Source organism: Chiloscyllium plagiosum, chromosome 31 (genome assembly GCF_004010195.1).
Source record: "Chiloscyllium plagiosum isolate BGI_BamShark_2017 chromosome 31, ASM401019v2, whole genome shotgun sequence".
In the NCBI taxonomy this organism is placed as follows: Eukaryota; Metazoa; Chordata; class Chondrichthyes; order Orectolobiformes; family Hemiscylliidae; genus Chiloscyllium; species Chiloscyllium plagiosum.
This window is the reverse complement of record NC_057740.1, coordinates 38,161,205-38,181,915: the sequence shown is the minus strand read 5'-3', so window position 1 is coordinate 38,181,915 and position 20,711 is coordinate 38,161,205. Positions and strand designations below refer to the sequence as shown.

The 20,711-nt window shown below is 42.4% G+C and overlaps 1 protein-coding gene across 7 annotated transcripts in view; it reads right to left on the bottom strand.

The window, feature by feature from the left end:
• arhgef18b (rho/rac guanine nucleotide exchange factor (GEF) 18b) overlaps window positions 1–20,711 on the bottom strand; it is a 202,642-nt gene that overhangs the window by 21,587 nt on the left and 160,344 nt on the right. For all 7 annotated transcript variants that reach the window (XM_043721419.1, XM_043721417.1, XM_043721416.1 and 4 more), the window contains 8 exons: window positions 13,548–13,602; window positions 8,742–8,886; window positions 7,998–8,113; window positions 7,352–7,492; window positions 5,682–5,935; window positions 3,219–3,344; window positions 2,932–3,049; window positions 1,386–1,640 (listed from right to left, as the gene is read on the bottom strand). In XM_043721419.1, the coding sequence (XP_043577354.1) occupies window positions 1,386–1,640; window positions 2,932–3,049; window positions 3,219–3,344; window positions 5,682–5,935; window positions 7,352–7,492; window positions 7,998–8,113; window positions 8,742–8,886; window positions 13,548–13,602 (1,210 nt within the window). The remainder of the gene's footprint in view (window positions 1–1,385; window positions 1,641–2,931; window positions 3,050–3,218; window positions 3,345–5,681; window positions 5,936–7,351; window positions 7,493–7,997; window positions 8,114–8,741; window positions 8,887–13,547; window positions 13,603–20,711) is intronic.

Below are 20,711 nucleotides of genomic sequence, written 5' to 3'. Positions count from 1 at the left end.
TTTCAAACTGATAAAGACAAATTCTTCAAGGATTTCAGGCCCTCCCCAAACTGGGTTCCTGAGAATCTCAATGAGGTTTCCCTGGGAAAATTGTAACCCATCATGGTGCACCAGTTCTGATGGATATGAAACATGAACTCTGCTCCCCTCTCCACAGATGATGCCTGATGAGCTGAGTACTTTCAGCATTTTCAGATCTATATTTCAAATTTCCTTCATCTGCAGCATTTGCTTTTGTACTAGCCTCATTTTTAATTCCACTCAGTACATTTATTAGTGCCATAATGAATTTGCCACTAATCCACCCAGGTATAAAGTGTATGAAGACTTTTCCTTTAGTCCACAGATTCCTCTGTTCATTGTGATCTGCCAAGTGTCAGTCCAAGTGTGAAGAAACACATCATGGGTTGAAACTGTTTTATGAATTTATAATGAATGCTGGAGCCAATTTTGAGGGAGTGCACCGTTAGCAGTGTTAACCCTGGAAATTAACAGCAGACTGCCATTTTCATGTTCAGGTGAACATAAAAAAGTGCTCTAGCAGCAAATATTTATTCCAAATGACCAAACACACAAAAGGTGTCCATTCAGCCATCAAGGCCATGCCAGCTTTATAGAGCAGTCCAGTCATTCTCATCCTCCTGCTTTATCCCCATCGATTACAAATTTCCCTTGAGTGCCTATCCAATGTCTGTGTGAAATCACTGACTGCCTCAGCTTACTCCTCTCTCACAAGAAGTGAGTTCCAATACCACTCTCAGCATTGGAAGAAAAGTTCATGTCCCTCCTGCACCTCTTATCCACACCATAAAGCTGTGACCGCCAGTCCTTGTACCATCAGGTAATATAGTACACATCATGGCCAACATGTCTGCCTAAGCATCAGGTCTTTTGAGTGAACAGAAGATGGGAAAGCCAATATATAAAAATAATGTTGCTTTTTTTTTCCCCTATTTGGCAGTGTGTACAATTCCACATCATTCACATTCGCAGTAAGATCTCCAAGTAGAATTCTATTCAATATTTACACCTTAGAAGATTGCGCTCTGCTTTTTCCCGTTAATGACCTAATTACTGTCTAACATCTTTGCTACCTATTAATTTTAGTTTGCAAAGAAACCACAAGTCATGTTGATGAGAAAATAGATGGTTAGTCCTGATATTGAAATCATGTCAAATAAACAACAGAATACTACACAATATAGTGCTAACCATCAATTTGGGACTTGTCATTTCTCAGGTTTTTTTCCCCTGGATTAATCAAAGGCAGCAGTTTTCTGCTCCAATTCAGTCGCCCTATGCTTTCATTCTCGTCGCTGTCAAACAGACTACCTATCCTCACTGCAGCTGTGAAATAAAAATCGCAATGACAAAGGGATTTCTACCTTTTAGCCGTCCAGATGCAGCCTTCCAACAGACCACTCCTTCATACAGAAGTCTCCTCTTCGACCTCAGCATGTCTACCTTACGGAAGGCATCACCATTCTTGAGCTTGGCTATTGACTTGGGTTCCATTCGATTTGCAATCTCCTTCAGACGCCGAGCTTTCTCACATACGCTTACCCTCTCATCCACATCTGATATTGTGTCCTTTATCAGGAGCAAGGCCTTGGTCAATTCGTCATGATCCTCTGAACCAGCTTTGAAAACACAGGAGCACTTGTCAGAATCAAGAATGCAGACCAGCTGAAATCACTATTTGTGGGATACAGTTCCCCATTTTATTTACTTCTCGCATTGCTCAATAGCCACAAAGCTGACCAGTCTCCCCATTCCTCTCCGGAATGGCATACAACAGTGAGGCAATGTGGCCTCTGCCTGCAATTCACCCAGTTATTTTAATTAGAGGACAGGCACCTTTTAAGTGGAACTTCAACATTTTCCCCACTGCAAGAGTGAAAATGAAACACTTAGTACTATTCAGTAGCTTGTTCTAATGATTCTTTGTCATACAACGTATATAAAGCCACATCCTAATGCCACTCCTTGTGGACCAATGAAAGGGAAAGGGTGAACACTGAAACCCGGCTGAGACAACAACTTGGACAGTTCAGCCTGCTGAACGTAAAGATCGAGACAGACCTGGGGCAACAAGATGCTAGAAAAGAATGAGTTCAGAGTAGGAAACAATACCATGAATCTTGACTTTAACACAACACAGAGGCACAACAGCCAAAGTATGTGGGATGTGAAGCCAATAAGGAATAACAGAGGTAACTTCAGCATGGTAGGAACATAATGGAGCTTGTAAGAGAAAAAAAGTTTGCATTTTTTGAGATGCATTGTTCAAAAATTAAACCTTGCAATATCCCAATTACACAATAAACATTTATTCAAAAAGAAAGCAAGATGAAGCAGAGTCATACAGACCAGAAACAGACCCTTCAGTCCAACTTGTCCAAGCCGATAAAGTTTCCTAAACTAAATTAGTCTTATTTGCCCAAGTTTGGCCCACATCCCTCTAAACCTTTCCTGACCACATATCTGACCTATCGTCCTACATGTTGTAACTGTCCCTGCATCTCCCACTTTCTCTGGCAGTTCATTGCACATATGAACCCCCCTCTGAAAATGTTGTCCCTGAGATCCCTTTTAAAGCTTTTTCCTCTCACCTTAAACCTATGGCCTCTTGTTTTCCGCCTATCATGGGGAAAATATCTTCGCTGTACACCTTATCTATGCTTCTCATGATTTTATAACCTCTATTAGGTCACCCCTCAAACCCCTATGCTCCAGGGAAAGTTGTCCCAGCATATCCAGCGTTCTTATAACACAACACTATCCAGTCTTGTTATCATCCTTGTACATCTTTCTTTGCAATCTTTCCAATTTCATAATATCCTTCCTATAGAACTGTATGGAAATGCACAGTGAAACAATGCAACTTCAATTATAAAGTAGTTGAGTGGCTGCTTCTACACACCGACATACCTTCAGTATTCTGAATAATCCTTTCCACCAGGACAGGGTACTTAGTTATACGTTGGGTAACCAGTAAAATACATTCCTGCACTCCAAGCCGCCTCACCACAGCGTAATTACTTAATTTCTGGAAAAAGAAATGTGAAATTGATGGGCCAAATGGCCTACATGTATTGTGGTAATAAACAGTGAGGCTTTTTTATTTAAAAAAAAGGGTATGATTTTCCACTATAGGAAACTGGGATATGCAATACATTAGATGCTCAGTATGTGTCTTCCTACAACAGAGTACACACCTTGATTAGATTTTGGAACTTCTTGCTCTGCTGGTACATCTCCTTGTAATAATTCACTGCCTCGTTGTGCTGACCGCAGAAATTCCCATACTGCACCTTCATTTCCTCTCCATATTCACCTGAAAACTAAGGCAAAATACATTTGTAAACACTGCAAAAATTATTTCAGATTACGTTGTTAAAAGCTTTGTTGAAATTTTTATTTTTCAGAAGAATAAAGGTGGCTCAGTGGTTAGCACTACTGTCTCACAGCGCCAAAAACCCAGGTTCAATTCCAGCCTCGGGCGACTGGGTGTGGGGTTTGCTCATTCTCCCTGTGCCTGCGTGGATTTCCTCCGGGTGCTCCAGTTTCCTCCCACAGTTGAAAGGTGTGCAGGTTAGATGGATTGGCCATGCTAAATTACCCATAATGTTCAGAGATGTGTAAGTTAGACGCGTCAGCCATGAGAAATGCAGGGTTACATGAATAAGGAAGGGGGAACGGGTGTGGGTGATATGCTCTTCGAAGGGTGGGTGTTGACTTGATGGGCCGGATGGCCCATTTCCACACTTTGGGGACTGTATTTTTAAAACAAAAAACTGACTGACTGTTATAGAGAATTGGACATTTCTCCCCTCCAGGTATTCAGCATAGGTTAGGTACAGAATGCCCCAAACATTCACAGGGCAGATATAGCACAGATCTATTAGAAACGTTCTCTCTACACTAGCCCAAAATATGATTGAGTTACAAGTTTTTCTCTTCTCCTTCAGCAGGGTGGCCCTTACCCATTTCCTGCAATCAGGGGCCTTCCTAGGGTAAGAATGGTGATTCAATGCAACAAAGTCCACTTTTGTACTCAGGTCTATCTCATGTCAAATTAAAAAGATACTGTCCAAAACTTGTTCTCTGCAAGATCTTACTTTAAATTTTTGATCAAACCAACAAAGAGGCACAAAACCAAAACATTAACAGTGATGGTGTAAAAGTTTTTTTTCATCATTTGGTCTTTCAGACCTTTGTTGTGGGTTTACTCACGAGTCAAATGTGCTTTTGCACAAATGACATCTTTCACAGACTTACCGCATGCAAATTTGAAGATTCTAAACCTTCAGTTTCCATGCTTCAACAACAGTGTCTGCATTAGTCTGAAGGGTACATGCACATGTCCGTCTACGATCAGGGTCAAGTTAATGGATTATCACCTCAGCTCTCCCAGGATCCCTTAGCATTACAACATTCTCAGTCCACAATTCCAGTTCCTTTTATTATTTTTGAAACAAATTAGGAAATACTTAGAAAGTTTGACTTTTGCTACAGTTTTACTGTAGTAGCATAAAGCTTTGAGTCGGAAGTCTACTGCACAAAAGCTTCCATGTATAACTCACAGTTAGCCAACAAACATTCAAACACCGACTCAATGAGATATTATTGAGATAATGATACATTTGTCCTGTTTTATGAACACATTTTTGAGCCATCCCACTTTTCTCCTCAATTGAAGAGACTATCAGATGAGGTTACAGTTCCACAGGGACTAATGGTTCCCTGGTGCTGTGATCTTGCTGAGTGATTATCAGCATCAACTATCAGGAGCTCAGCATAATTAGGTTCCAGTGCAGATAGCAGAAGGGATGAATCAGTAGTGACAATAATGTCTTGTTGACACACGCTCTCTGCAACTCCAAGATATCAAAAGATAATAAACAATGCTTTGCAAAGCATCAAGGCACCACAAATGCTTTAGTCAACCAAATACAGTCGTTCTCTTAATTTCATCCCACCATCAAATCAGTGGACAAATTACTTTCAAGCTTTAATTTGCTAAATGTACCTTGGAAGGCACATAAACAGCAGCTGCTTATCACGTGATAAAGAGTTTTCCACCTCTGTCTCTACACTCCCAACCAGAAACTAAACAGAAGCCGAGAGTGTCAGAAGATCTACCCCATTCCCAGAATTGCATAACTTAATAGAATGTGATGTGTGCACTCAATGCCAGAATACAGTTTTTGGGAAAATAATTTATCACAGTGAATGTATCAAGTTGTTGATAACAGCAAGGAGGGAGATAATGGCAGGGCATAAAATTTTTTATTTATGGGACATGGACATCTCTGAACTGCTCTAGTTTAGTTGCGATTCAGAGCATCACCGCCAAATACCTGCCTTCAAATCATTCCCAGGTCATACTATTCTCTGTACAAAGCAATTAGAATCTGCGAGAGAGATTAAGATCCTTCAATTGCAAAGAACCTGCCCTCTCCAGCGTTGCTCACAGTGGATCGAGATGGTGACCGTTAGCAGGGTATTCAAATCATGGGAATTATCAAGTAGGGAATTTCTGGGAGAAATCACAGGTATATGGCAAAAATCGGTTGATTTCTCCATCCTTGGGGGTGCCAAAGGTAACTGCAACAAGTCATTTCAGCCTTCCTCAGCTCACTCAGTGCAGATGTCAACATCCTACTTTTGCTCCCTACCTGTTGAGAGAGAACATCACCAATTTTCTGGATGAGGTAATTCCGGTCACTCCCTTCCTCCAAGGAGTCTTTCCGCCGCTCCTTCAGCCTGGAAAAGAAAACTCCGTGGATTTCCAGCAGCTGGTGTAAACAGGGAAAGATTTTGCCAACAAGGTGTCTGTCGCTGGGCTGGAGCTCCTCCTTCATTCCCCGATTGTACACGTGCAGCATGATTTTCAGAGTTCGGAGATGGTGCATCTCTGTCTGCATTAGTTCTGAAGGAGGCGGGTTTGTTTTAGAAACAGAGTTATGTCAGAAGATAGGAAAGTGATTTAGTCCAAACCGTTACAGGGTAGTTATAGAACAGAATGGCAAAAATACAGCAAGTTACACAATCCCACCCAGACCCATCCTCTATTCTATTCTCATAATCCCACATTTCCCATGGCTAACCCACCTAGCCTACACAACCTTGGACACTATGGACAGTTTAGCATGGTCAATCCAACTAATCCACACATCTTTGGACTGTGGGAAGAAATTGCAGGAAACGTACACAGACACCGGGAGATTGCCTGAGTAGAGTTTGCACAGTCACCTAAGGGTAGTACCAAACCCGGGTTGCTGGCGCAGTGAAGCAGCAGTGCTAACCACACCACTCCAAGCATGAGTTTGCAGGGGAATTTCTGAAGTGGAAAACAAGACTACACATTGAATTTGTAGGGACATGTTGTACTGTTGAGTGGAAGTATTGGGTGTTAAGATAGAACACATACGCATTACTTCAACTTCACAGCACTGGCTCCAGTGACGGCTTATTAAGGCATATTATAGCCAGTGTGGAACTAAACAATGCACATATCAGGGCAGGGGAGAAACACACCCAAATATTCTTGGATCACAGCCAAAATTTCAACTCCTCAGCCTTGTCCAATGAGTGATAGAATAGGCATGGGCATAGGCATAGAAATTGTGAGGTTAGGACTAAACGCGGTCATAACTTTGATCATGGAAGTAATTGATAAAAATCATTCAGGAAATCAAATGAATACTGGTGAGGTACCTGGAGGTAGCGTGCTTGTTGTTTGTACATCTTGACTGCAACAAAAACTACACCAAAGGGGGAGAAACCACATGCAAAAACCACAACCATCAACTGAAGACCTCTCTATACATGTGTGAATTTGTAAAAACTCTCACTAAGTCTCGGTGGCTAGAGAAGGAAATCACCTCGAGTCCCAAGTACAGAGCAACCTTAGTTATCCGAACGTCAATTACCCAAACTTTGGATTATCCGAACAAGATCAAAAGGTCCCGTAAAAACGTCAGCACTTATCCAAAAAAAATACTCCCCGCCCATCTCATTCGGATAATCGTGATTGTTCTCTATAACCCAGTGCAATTATCGTACTTAATTTCATGTACATTCCTGATGGTTTGCTAAGTCCAACTACAAGGTTAGGTAGGAAACGTAGCATGGAAGTGAGCGGTTGTTAAGTTTAACCTGATTTCAAAGGAATAGTCCCACATCAGGTTTGATGCTGTAACTCACTGAGCCACCATAGGGCAACGAAATGAAGCCCGCTGGCTTTTTCACTGGACGCTGAGCAAACACTCAAGCACATTGAATAACAAGGTCAGCTGAACACAGTGCACAGGCAATTGAGTGCTGATGAATACTGCAGTCTTACCATAAATGACATCCTGTCTTTTGATGACTTCTTTGCTCTGTTTCTTTGCGTATGCCTGGTCCACTGCAAGGCTCCACGATTCAGCCTCAAAATCTTGGCCATCTGCCTCCAACTCTGCCTTTAGAGAGGCATAAATGGTGTCTGAAACATGACAGGAAATTGAAAATTAAAGTTAGTCAGTCAGGGCACCATCTTCCCTTTGCCTCAAAAAGGTTTACAAAACACTTCCTGGTCTCACCTGGTGCTGTGCAACCAGCACAAGAACGAACAAAACTCCCGTTGCAGAGCTGTGGAGACTGGGGTTCTCCTCCTCCAATATACTGGATACAATTCATGACACTTGTCCACATCAGATCATTCAGTTCTTCAATCTAATCGCCTCCTGCCCCATTTCCCAGCTCATGCACTTTACCTTTTTTTTAAAAACTGTTTTGTTTAATTGATTGAAGCAATCAAGGTTTTATTTCTGGAGGTTCTATCTTTTATGGAACTTCACCAAGTGGGAGCACAGCTGACAGGAGGTTATAGCTTAATTCAAGCACTGCGCACTCTATTATGCTGCTGGTGGCAGCATTATGCAGCTGTCCCTGGATTGGATTGAATTGAATGCATGATACCCTCCCTCATCTGCACACATCACAATTACCTTCTGCCACAAGTGACTCAATGGATGACGAAATTAGACCCTGGGTTTCCTCAGCAGAAGTCTTGGTTTTAGGCATTCCATTCTCCACTTCCTGCTCCATCTCCCCTGCAGTTATTCTAATCATAAAATGCAAAAGCATGTATTAAAAAATAGGTGCAACATTAGGCATAAGTACAATTCCATTCACCTCTCCAATCAAATCAGACCTAAATATCTCCCAACTTAGAGGAACTGAGTGACATTTTTCCGTTAGTGCCAATCCACAATACCCCATTTATTTATTTGTACTAACTTTATTTTTGATATGGATTTTATGGCTAAAACCTTGTTGTTTGATTAACGTCACTGCCTATTTCTATAGCCAAAACTAAATGGATCAGACTAGATCCCATTCTGTAAATGGCTTTTTACTCAACATTTAATCCATCATAAATGTCACAATTAGCTTCCAGCTTGCTACTGTCTCCTGGGATCCAATGTTCTCGGTGTGGTAGATTTGAGGGATTTAGTTGGAATTGCTATGTGGCTTCTGGTATCGCTAATGCAGGCCAGTGAAAATAGTAGAGATGGTGTCACGATCATGGCACTCCAAACTGCTTCCCAATAGTTTAATTGTGTGAGGTTATAGTCCTCAGAACAACAGGGACATCTTTAAAAAAAAAGATATAATCATTCCCAACTAACTGGGGCTTCACCTGTTTATCAATGTGAGTATTTCCTAACAATGTAGTAAGTTGTGCTAACCCGTGATTGGTGTAGCTAGTAACACTGGCTGAAGACGGTTGGGAAGGTCTCCTTGGTGGAACGGTCATGCCGATACTCCGCACAGCTCCAGACGTGCCATCAGTGGCCAGCGGTAAGCACCGGGGCTGTTCCTTCACTAAAGGCGCTGCAAAGGGAATGTTAGGTGTCAGAAAGCAAATGTAACCCTTTCTGCCTCTCAATGTCCTAATCTGCTATTCCTGCTTTGTCTCAGCCCCTTCAGCCCTAAACATCCTACACCCCAACTCCACTTCTCCAAATCCTGCACCCCTCTCACTATTCTGTTCCCTACACTTTGCCCCTGACAATCTTGTAAAGATCACCTGGCTACAAAAAGACCAGGGCATTTTTTTCTAATCCACCAGCTCAGATGTTATTCCACACCTCTGGAGCAGGTGGGAATTGAACCGAGGTCTTCTGGCTTCAGCTGCTTCATCAATGACTTCCCTCCATCAAACGTGCAGAGTGGTATCTTCATGGATGACTGCAGATTGTTCAGAACGAGCCGTGACTCCTCGGACACTGAAGGAGCACAAGCTGATATGCAGTAAGACCTGGATGACATCCAAGCTTGGGTTGATACATGACAAAACAACATTTGTGCCACACAAATTCCAGGAAATGACCATCTTCAACAGCCAATCAAATTCTTGCTGTTCAATGGCACTACTACTGCTGCATCTCTCACTACCAACATCCTATTAACAGTGGTCATAAACTGAGCTGGGCCAGCCATTTAAATAATACGGCTCCAAGAGCAGGTCAGAGGCTGATAATTCTGTGGTGGGTAACCAACCTCCTGACTTCCTCAAAACAAGTCCACCATTTACAAGACAAAGTCATTTTGGGAAAGCAAATCTTCGCAGGACTTCTATACTTAATGGTAAGGTCCTAGGGAGTGTTGCTGAACAAAGAAACCTTGGAGTGCAGATTCATAGCTCCTTGAAAGTAGAGTCACAGGTAGGTAGGATAGTGAAGGCAGCGTTTGGTATGTTTTCCGTTATTGGTCAGAGTATTGAGTACAGGAATTGGGAAGTCATGTTGCAGCTGTAGAGGACATTGGTTAGGCCACTGTTGGAATATTATGTGCAATTCTGGTCTCTTTCCTACCGGAAAGATGTTGTGAAACTTGAAAGGGTTCAGAAAAGATTTACAAGGATGTTGCTAGGGTTGGAGGATTTGAGCTATAGGGAGAGGCTGAACAGGCTGCGGCTGTTTTCCCTGGAGTGGAGGCTGAGTGGTGACCTTATAGAGGTTTATAAGATCATGAGGGGCATGGATAGGGTAACTAGACAGGGTCTTTTCCCTGGGGTCAGGGAGTCCAGAACTAGAGGGCATAGATTTAGAGTGAGAGGGGAAAGATATAAAAAAGAGACCCAAGAGGAAACTTTTTCACGCAGAAGGTGGTACATGTATGGAATGAGCCGCCAGAGGATGTGGTGGAGGCTGGTACAATTGCAACATTTAAAAGGCATCTGGATGGTTATATGAATAGGAAAGGTTTGGAGGGATATGGGCTGAACAGGCTGCGGCTGTTTTCCCTGGAGTGGAGGCTGAGTGGTGACCTTATAGAGGTTTAAGATCATGAGGGGCATGGATAGGGTAACTAGACAGGGTCTTTTCCCTGGGGTCAGGGAGTCCAGAACTAGAGGGCATAGATTTAGAGTGAGAGGGAAAGATATAAAAGAGACCCAAGAGGAAACTTTTTCATTCAGAGGGTGGTGCGTGTATGGAATGAGCTGCCAGAGGAAGTGGTGGAGGCTGGTACAATTGCAACATTTAAAAGGCATCTGGATGGTTATATGAATAGGAAAGGTTTGGAGGGATATGGGCCAGGTACTGGCAGGAGGGACTAGATTGGGTTGGGATATCTGGTCGGCACGGACGAGTAGGTCTGAAGGGTCTGTTTCTGTGCTGCACACCTCTATGACTCTCAGTTCGATGGAATATTCTCACTTGCCTGGATGAGCATTCCTTCAACAACATTCAACAAGCTTGACATCATCCAGGACCCAGCAGCCTCGGAGACTTGCACCACATTCACCCCCTTTCCACATCAATTCTCTTCACCCATGGAGTCAACAAGTGCATATTATCTACAATAGTGCACTACAGTAAGTTACCAAGGCTTTTCTGACAGCAACTAAACCCATGATGTCTAACACATAGATGGACAAAGGCAGATGGGTGGTACAATCACCATCTTAAAAAGGGACCCAAGAGGCAACTTTTTCCAGAGTGCAGTGCACGTCTATGGAATGAGCTATCAAAGGAACTGACAGATGCAAGCACAGTTACAACATTTTAAAGACATTTCAACAGGTACATGAACAGGAAAGGTTTACATGGAACATAGAACAGTACAGACCCTTCAAGCCAGTGATGTTGTGCCAAGTGCCTAACTACACACCTGTCAATTTACTGCCATCCATGTGCTTGCCCAGCAGTTGCTTAAATGTCCCTAATGTCTCTGACTCTACCACCACCGCTGGCAGTGCATTCCACACACCCACCACTCTCTGTGTAAAGAACCTATCTCTGACATCTACCCTATACCTTCCTCCAATGACCTTAAAATCATGATCCCTCATGACAGCCATTTCTGACCAGGGGAAAAGTCTCTGTCTATCTACACTTCTCATTATCTTGTACACCTCTATCAAATCACTTCCCTTCCTTCTTGTCTCCAGTGTTGAGGCATATGGGTCAAATACAAGCAACTGGGACTAGTTTGGTTTGGAAACCTGGTCAGCATGGACGAGTTGGATTGAAGGGTCTACTTCCATGCTGCATGACTCGCATCAACTTGAATTGGAACAAGTTGCCATGCCTTCACTGTTACTGGGTCAACCCCTTTCCTAGCTACGTGCGAGTGTACCTACACTCAAGGAGTGCAGCTAATCAAGAAGGTAGCTCACCACCATCATCTGGAGGGAAATTTGGGATGGGTAATAAATAATGGCACCCACATCCAATGATTGAAATTTTTTAAAAAAAGTCTAGCTGCCCTCTTGCCTCAGTTCCTGGCAACTATGTTTCCAAACTACACTTATAGTTGGGGCAAGGTGGCAATCTGACTCAGAAGCTCCAAGATAGATTGTGGAAATACAACATTGCTAAGATAAGGAAGTAATCATCTACAATAGGGGCTAAGACACACAGAATGAAGAGACAGCTTCAATGTATAAAACCCCAGGTTGGCATCTATCTGCAACTGTGCAATGCTGCTTGCTGCCTCAATATGAAAATGAGTAAACATCACCTCTACAGGCTTAAAAAAAACGTTTTTCACTGTGCAATCCATTATTCGCACAGGGCAACACAACCTGAGGCTGCTTGGAGATATAATGTGTTTTTTTAAAAATCAGCGCTGGCTGACAGCTCATAGGCTACAACTCCACATTCATTAATACTGCAGCCTCTGAGAAGACTTGGAACAGAGTGACCCAAGTGGTACAATCTGCCTGAGGAGAATGAGTGATGTACATTTGGCAATTTCAGAAACTCAAGCTCAAATCAGCCAGCATTCTCAATTTAGTACAAACCACAGGATTGCTCAAAACTCTTGCATTAGCCTTCTTTCCTGTACAATCTTATTTTTAAAAAGCATACAGTTTAACCTTGATAGGAGTAATGAAACATTTAGACAGAAAAGGTGCTGTATAAATACGAAAGTTATAGCTTTAATGATAGCTCTTCCACAACATTGGCCACAGAGACAGGATGAAGGTGATCTACCTCCCGAGTCCATGAGTCATTCCTGCTGGTACAGCTAAGTGATTTGCAGTTCAAAGAAGCTGAGTTCCTAAAGGCACAACTAAGTAGAAGACAGCTGTAGACATGAGCATCATTGAATCATGATCCCCAAATAAGGAGTTGTTTCTTTTTTCTTAATTATTTCATAGGACGTGGACAGGGACAGAGTTTGCAGCACATCCCTAGTTACCCTTGAACCAAGGCTCAGCCATCTCAGAGAGCAGCTAAGAGTCAACCACATTGCTGTGGGTCTCGAGTCACACATAGGCCAGACCAGGCAAGGATGGTAGAATTCCTTCCCAATAAAGAACATTAATGAATCAGGTGCTTTTTTAAAAAATGTAACAATCAATGTTAGTTTCAGGGCTACTATTTCTGTGACAAGTTTGATTTTCCAGGTTTATTAACTGAATTTAAATTCCATAAAAATCTGTGATGGAATTTGAATTTCTGTCCTGAGCTTTATGTCACATGTCAGATTTTAAACCATTTCTCTAAACCAGAGTACAATGAGACAGTGCAGAAACATAACCATGGAAGATGTTTTCACAAAATAAAGCCTTTTCGTGTCAGCAAATCATCAGCATTGAACATTTATAACCTCACAGTAAGATCAAAGTGGCACTCCTGCCCTGGTTTGGGATGTGGGCAGGTGCCAAACTATGCTACATTGCAACATTTACCCTCTAAACTAATCATCCACAACTCCATTATCCTAACTTGTACCCATTATCACTGACTCATCACCCATGCTCACTGACATGTAGTTGCAACAGCTTTCATAGTCACTTTAACCTCTGCCAGTTTAAAACAATCACCAACATATTTGTGCTACTATAACTCTGACCTCTTGTTTAAATCTGATTTTCATTACCCCATGCTGGCACAGGAAAAGCTAGAGGGACAAGCTGGTCTTCACTGTCCTTGCTTACGAGGTGTTGGGGAGGGAGGGGAAAAAACAGGGAAACAGTAAGGAGATCAAATCCAACTGTCTCCTGCATTAGATAAACATAAATTGTTAAGAAAACTCACCAGGCTGGGCAGTGTTCTGTGGATTTCCAGAATACTTCTGCTGGGAATCCTTTTGCTGTTGAAACAAAGAATAGAGTTTTGACCAGAAGGCATCAATTTACTGGATTCCAACACCACACAACTCGATCTCAGTATTCACTTTCTAGCTTATTATCACTGTCACCAAAGACGGCTGAATGCTTTCATAACAATAGCAGAGTTTCTGGTATTGTCTTTTGAAAATTAAAATGTGGGGCCAAGAAAGTGTGTGCGTGTTAAAGGTTACAGAGCAAACTATGTAACCTGTACTTGGGATCTCCAGAGAGGTGTCAATATTCAGTTTAAAAAAAAATTATTTATTAAGGTCTCTCATATGAAAGTTTGAAAACAGTCAAGCGGCTTTTGAAGTTACAAAGAAACTTAATAGAATGAATAATGAAAATACTTTGTTGCTGGAGATTTAGCATTAATGGATCAATTTAAAATTAGAAGCAAGGTGAACATTTAGGAGAAACAGCTCTGCAATGAGATGTTGGAGTACAGAATGTTTTACTGAGATAATGACTGAGGGAGACACGATGGGCCAAATGGACTCCTCCTGTTGTGTAAACTCCTATGGCTGAATAACAGAGGATGTGCCAGACAGAACAATAGCAGAACCGCGTCCTGGGAACAGTGAAACATTCTGCTCAGTGATGACACTTCTGGGTTCCAAGCATCTGCACATCATTAGGGCACTGAAGAGTACATTTAGGAGGTTTCTTTATAGCTGGTAAATCACCCAACTAGGACATATTCCAAAAGACTGCAGTTTGCAATACATACAGTTGTGTGCTCACAGAATATTACAGGCAGGGAGAAGAGCAGCAAGTAATTGGGGGAAGCCATACTGCTATTGTCATTGGACTAGTAATCCACAAGGCACAGACTAATGCTTTCAAGAAATAGATACTAACTCCACTATGCTTGTTGGTGATTAAAAGCTAATCTATTGGAGACCACAAGGCCACTGTCATAAAAACCCATTTGATTTACTCATGCCCGTTTGGGAAGATGATCTGACCTATGTGAGATAACAGACCCACAGTGTGGTGATGTGGTCCACTCCTAACTGCCCTCTGTGATGGCCAAGCAAGCCACTCAGTTGTATCAAGTTACTGCACAGTCTAAAGATGGACTCCTCAGCATCAAATGAGGCACTTGAAATGACTCGACAGCCCTGGCGTAAAGTCCTTCTTATTAAATTCTGGAGACGTGAGCCAAAACTGGAGAGCTGTGCTACAGACCAGTCAAGCAGCAGCTGACAGTCACTCATGAAATCATAAAGACAAGAGCTGAAAAACCACTAACACAGTGCCTTGGCATTCTCTGTCACAGTGAATAGACTCACGTGATGTGACAGCATATTAGTACACAGTTAATAGGGAACTGCCTTGCAAGTTCTCAATATTTACTCCAGATGATATTAAGTTTCTTGGCTTCAGGGTAAACATGTGTAAGGAAACCTCCTGCTGATTACCATGGCAACATGGAAAATTGCTCAGGTCTGTCCTGTCCACAAAAGGTAGGACAAATCCAAACTAGTCAACTACAGCCAAACTGTTAACAATCGAATCATCAGCATAATGACTGAAGGGGTCTTTAACAGTTTTATCAGGGGCATTTGATCTCAAACAACTTGCTCACTAATGCTCAATTTGGGGACAAAACAGTGAGAAAGACAGACAAATGACTTTGATGCCTCTGGTTCTAGTTACAGATTGCAGATTCAGAAAATAAAAATCAATCTTACAATTGCAAGATGATAGACCGGCTAAGAAATGATGATGATCGTGCTTGTGATGCACAGCTGTGGAACAGTCCAGACTTTCATATGACAAGTTGGATGACTGCAGATTGAATCGTTTGACAAAATGCACAAGTCATTTCCTCTCTGTCAATGTTGCTAAAACTCGAACCCAGCTTGCATTAGCCTCAGGACAGAAGGTATGTTTGAAATAAAGTACATGTGAAACATTCCCGTTCATTATGCAGCTGTAAATTACAATGTGTCTTGCTTCAAAATATTTGCCCATTTTGACCTGAAGATATCTAAAGCAACTTTTCCTCTGCCCTTACAGCTTTCAGTAGCAAATTGTTCCGAAGGCCTACTATCATCCTATGCAACTTCCTGCAAGACTCATCTCCCTGCGACTTCCACAGGGCTTCAGCCCACACACAAGCCTCCTTGGATTACAGCACAGAGTTAGCAGATTCAGAGAAAAGCTGGTACAAGAAAAGGATGCCATTATGTTGAAAAAGTAAGATCTGTTCTGCTGGAGGTTACAGATATAGCATGATGATGGAAGCGTTACTCTACTTTGAGCCCATAAAAGGATCCTCAGCTGGGAATGATTGGCATCTGTGGCTACTCAGTGGAATCAATCAAGTTGAAATGGCTGAGAGTTACGAGTGACCTTCACAAGACTGTGAAAATCACTTGCAATGTCTCAGCTGTATGCCAAACACTTAGACCTTTGAACATCAACTGACTTAATCTAAAACACCAGCTGGGCGCGTAGGTTTATCTGTGTAAGAGCCTGCCTTGTAGCATTTAAGATATCTTCACTGCAGTTGGCGAATATGTATTGTGGAGGCTTATGTTAATCACTGTTTACCTTGAAGTGAACATATCATTAACACTTTGACACTCCTAATTAATTGGACCTTTCAGGAAGGGTCAAAGCTCTGGCAGTGCCATGGTGACAGAGACCCACAGGCACACCCTGAGCTCATGCTACATTTATATCACAACTATATCACAAGTTGTTGTGATTGTGGTTGGCAGGTAGGATCAAGGAAAACCATAAAACAGGTGTATCAGCAATAAACAAATGACTAGAAAAAGATTAGGGCCAAAGATGGGAAGTTGTGAGAGAGTCCATGGAGATAGGGGAAGTGCTAAATAAATATTTTTCCTCAGTATTCACACTGGAAAAAGACAATCTTGTCAAGGAGAATAATGAGATACAGGCTAATAGACTAGACGGGATTGAGGTTCACAAGGATGGGGTGTTAGCTATTTTCACACTGTCCAAAATTGCTAAGTCCCCGGGGCGGGATGGGATTTATCCAAGGATTCTCTGGGAAGTCAGGGAGGAGATTGGAACCTTTGGCATTGATCTTTATGTCGTCATTGTCTACAGGAATAGTGCCAGAAGACTGGAGGATGGCAAATGTTCAAGGAGGGGAGTAGAGACAACCCTGGTAATTATAGGCCAGTGAGCCTTATTTCTGTTGTGGGTAAGGTGTTGGAAAGGATAAGAGATAGGATTTATAATCATCTAGAAAGGAATAAGTTGATTAGGGATAGTCAAAACTTTCATGAAGGGTAGGTCGCGCCTCACATACCATATTGAGTCCTTTGAGATGGTGACCAAACACAGGTGGATAATGGTAAAGCGGCTGATGTGGTGTATATGAATTTTAGTAAGGAGTTTGATAAGGTGCCCCATAGTAGACTATTGCACAAAATATAGAGGCATGGGATTGAGGGTGATTCTGCGGTTTGGTTCAGAAATTGGTTAGCTGAAAGAAGACAGAGGGTGGTGGTTGATGGGAAATGTTCATCTGGGAGTTCAGTTATAGTGGTGTACCGCAAGGATCGGTTTTGGGGCCACTGCTGCTTGCCATTTTTATAAATGACATGGATGAGGGTGTAGAAGGGTTAGTAAATTTGCAGATGACACTAAGGCCGGTGGAGTTGTGGATACTGCTGAAGGATGTTGCAGGTTACAGAGGGACACATAAGCTGCAGAGCTGGACTGAGGGGTGGTAAATGGAGAGGTGTGAGGTGATTCACTTTGGAAGGAGTTAAAGAATTAAAGAATACTGGGCTAATGGTAAGATTCTTGGTAGTGTAAATGAGCAGAGAGATCTCTGTGTCAATGTACATAGATCCCTGAAAGTTGCCATCTAGGTTGATAAAGGTTGTTAAAGAGGCATATGGTGTATTAGCTTTAATTGTAGAGGGATTGCATTTCAGAACCATGAGGTCATGTTGCAACTGTACAAAACTCTGGTGTGGCTGCACTTGGGAGTATTGCGTACAGTTCTGGTTGCTACATTATAGGAAGGATGTGGAAGCATTGGAAGGGGTTCAGAGGAGATTTACCAGAATGTTGCCTGGTATGGAAGAAGGTCTTACAAGGAAAGGCTGAGGGACTTGAGGCTGTTTTTGTTAGAGAGAAGGTTGAGAGGTGACTTAACTGAGACATACAAGATGATCAGAGGGTTAGATAGGGTGGACAGGGAGAGCCTTTTTCCTCAGATGGTGATGGCTAGCACGAGGGGGCATCGCTTTAAATTGAGGGGTGATAGATATAGGACAGATGTTGGAGACAGTTTCTTGTCAGAGTAGGAGGGGCGTGGAAGCCTCTGTGGAACAGTAGACAACTCGCCACTTTAAGGGCATTTAAATGGTCATTGGATAGACATATGGATGAAAGTGAAATAGTGTAGGGCAGACAGGCTTCAGATTGGTTTCACAGGTTGGCGCAACATCTCAGGCCGAAGGGCCTGTACTGTGCTGTAATGTTCTATGTTCGATGCTGCTGGTGCCAGTGCCAATCCTGACAATCCAAATGAGACATTACAGCTGGAGAAAATCAAACCTGCCAATACAGTTTACTTTGCCAGCTAAGGCAACCCTGCTCTTCCCAATCTATATTAACATCCTCAATCTTAGTGTCCAGGGCACAATTGGCACGCAATCTATAAGCATTGTGAATCATGAGGTGGTTCAAGCTGGTGAAATGGGCAAACAAGAATGGCAGATGAAATTGAATGCAGAGAAGCATGAAGTGACTCATTTTAGTCAATATAAAGTACAGAAACAAAAAGGTACAATTCAACTGGTGGTGTTGAAGCAGTGTGACCTGATATATCTGTTAATCATTGCCAGGCCAGAATACGAGCACAGTTACTAAAACATACAGCACCCTGGAAGGGGTTTTGTAGTGCAGTGGTACAATCCCTGGACAAGGTGGCCTGGCTTAAGTTCCACCTGCTCCAGACCATCTCTACACAGGCTGGTTAGGGAAATATCTACAGCATTCTGGGTTTTCTGAATTGTGCCATAAAATACAGCAGCAAGGTAGTTCTGTTATACCTGCATAATAATTCCGATTTGGTTAAATGACCATATCGTGTCAAGTTCTGGACATCACACTTGAAGAAAAATGTAAACGTTATTAGAGATGATTCAGGAGAGTGGAGTTCTCATCCCTAGAACCAGTTATGTAAATAAATCAATAAAGTTGGGAATGTGTTATAGGTTGAGAGCAGATTTGATATGGGTTTTCAAATCCATGAAGTGTCCATACAAAGTCAGTAGGGAGACACTACTCTCATTAGCAGAAGGTCTGAGAACCAGCAGATACAGATTTAAAGCTGGCTGGCAAAACAAGCAAGATTTACATGAAGGAGGTATGCAACAAATATTTCAGATCTGGAATGTCGTGCCCAAGAGTGTGGCAGAAGCAGGGCCAACTGAGGCTTTCAAATAGGAATTGAATCATCACAGTCAGAGCCATACAGCATGGAAACAGACCGTTTGGTCCAACCAGTCCGTGCCAACTATAATCCCCAACTAAACTAACCCCACCTGCCTGTCCTTGGCCCATATCCCTTCAAACATTTCTTATTCGTGAATTTATCCAAATGCTTTTAAATGCTGTAACTGTACCCACATCCACCCTTCCTCTGGAAGTTCAGTCCACATACAAATCACTGTAAAAAGGTTGCCCCCATGTCGTTTTTAAATCTTCCTCCCCTTACATTAAAAAAATATGCCCCCTAGTCTTGAAATCCCCCACCCTAGGGAAATAAACAACTGCCATTCACCTTATGTCCACCTCATGCTTTTATAAACCTCTACAAAGTCACCCCTCAATCTCCTACGCTTCAGGGTAAAGTCCCAGCCTATTTTTATAACTCAAACCCTCTATTCCTGGCAACAACCTGGTAAACCTTTTCTGAAACTTGTGCAGCATAATATGCTTCCTGTAACAGGGTGACCAGAACTGGACACAGTATTCTAGAAGAGGCCTTACCAAAGTTCTGTACAACCTCAAATGACATCCTAACTTCTATACTCCAAAAAGTTTGAGCAATGAAGGAAAGCATGCTAAATGCCTTCTTAACCACCCTGTCTACATGTGAAACATTATCGTGAAAAGAAAAACATCAGTGGGGACAGGGGAAAGGTAGGGGTTGGCACAAGGTGAAACAGCTCCTTCCGTGGACAGGGAGACAATGATTGACTGAATGGCCACTTTGTGCTCTAACCATTCGGTGATTCCTTAGGGCAAGGGGGATCTTTGCTCGAACGCCAAGTGTACCTTTCCGACCCAACCCAGGAAGAACCTGCAGTCAGTTATTCAAAGTCACAATTCATAACCTAACAAATTCAGGATTTGGAGATGCCAGTGTTGGACTGGGGTGTACAAAGATAAAAATGACAACTCCAGGTTATAGTCTAACAGGTTTATTTGGAAGCACTAGCTTTTGGAGCTAATTCAGGGTTGTAACAAATTCAGGTTCCATTTAAACCATTTCAGAAGACCCTAGTCACAATTTATACCATGAGTACCTTCCGACTAGCAAAGTTTAGACTTTCTGCACATTTAATAAGCACTCAGAAAACCCAAAGGTCACCCTAAACTGCCTCAATATCCAATGTTGAATTTGCCTATCCCTTTAAACAAACAGAAGCTTGAATATGCATAGGCTACACGCTCACCATTTCCAACCGTTCCCATTTGGGTAGGTCTAAAGCAACAATATTCAACAGCATTGGATTAAGTTTAAAATTTCACTTTGCAATCAAAGGTAAAGCTGTGGTTCTGTTCGCCGAGCTGGAAGTTTTTGTTGCAAACGTTTCGTCCCCTGGCTAGGCGACATCATCAGTGCTTGGGAGCCTCCTGCGAAGCGCTTCTTTGATGTTTCCTCCGGTGTTTATAGTGGTCTGTCCCTGCCACTTCCGGTTGTCAGTTTCAGCTGTCCGATGTAGCGGTTGGTATATTGGGTCCAGGTCGATGTGTTTGTTGATGGAGTTTGTGGATGAATGCCATGCCTCTAGGAATTCCCTGGCTGTTCTCTGTCTGGCTTGCCCTATGATAGTAGTGTTGTCCCAGGCGAATTCAT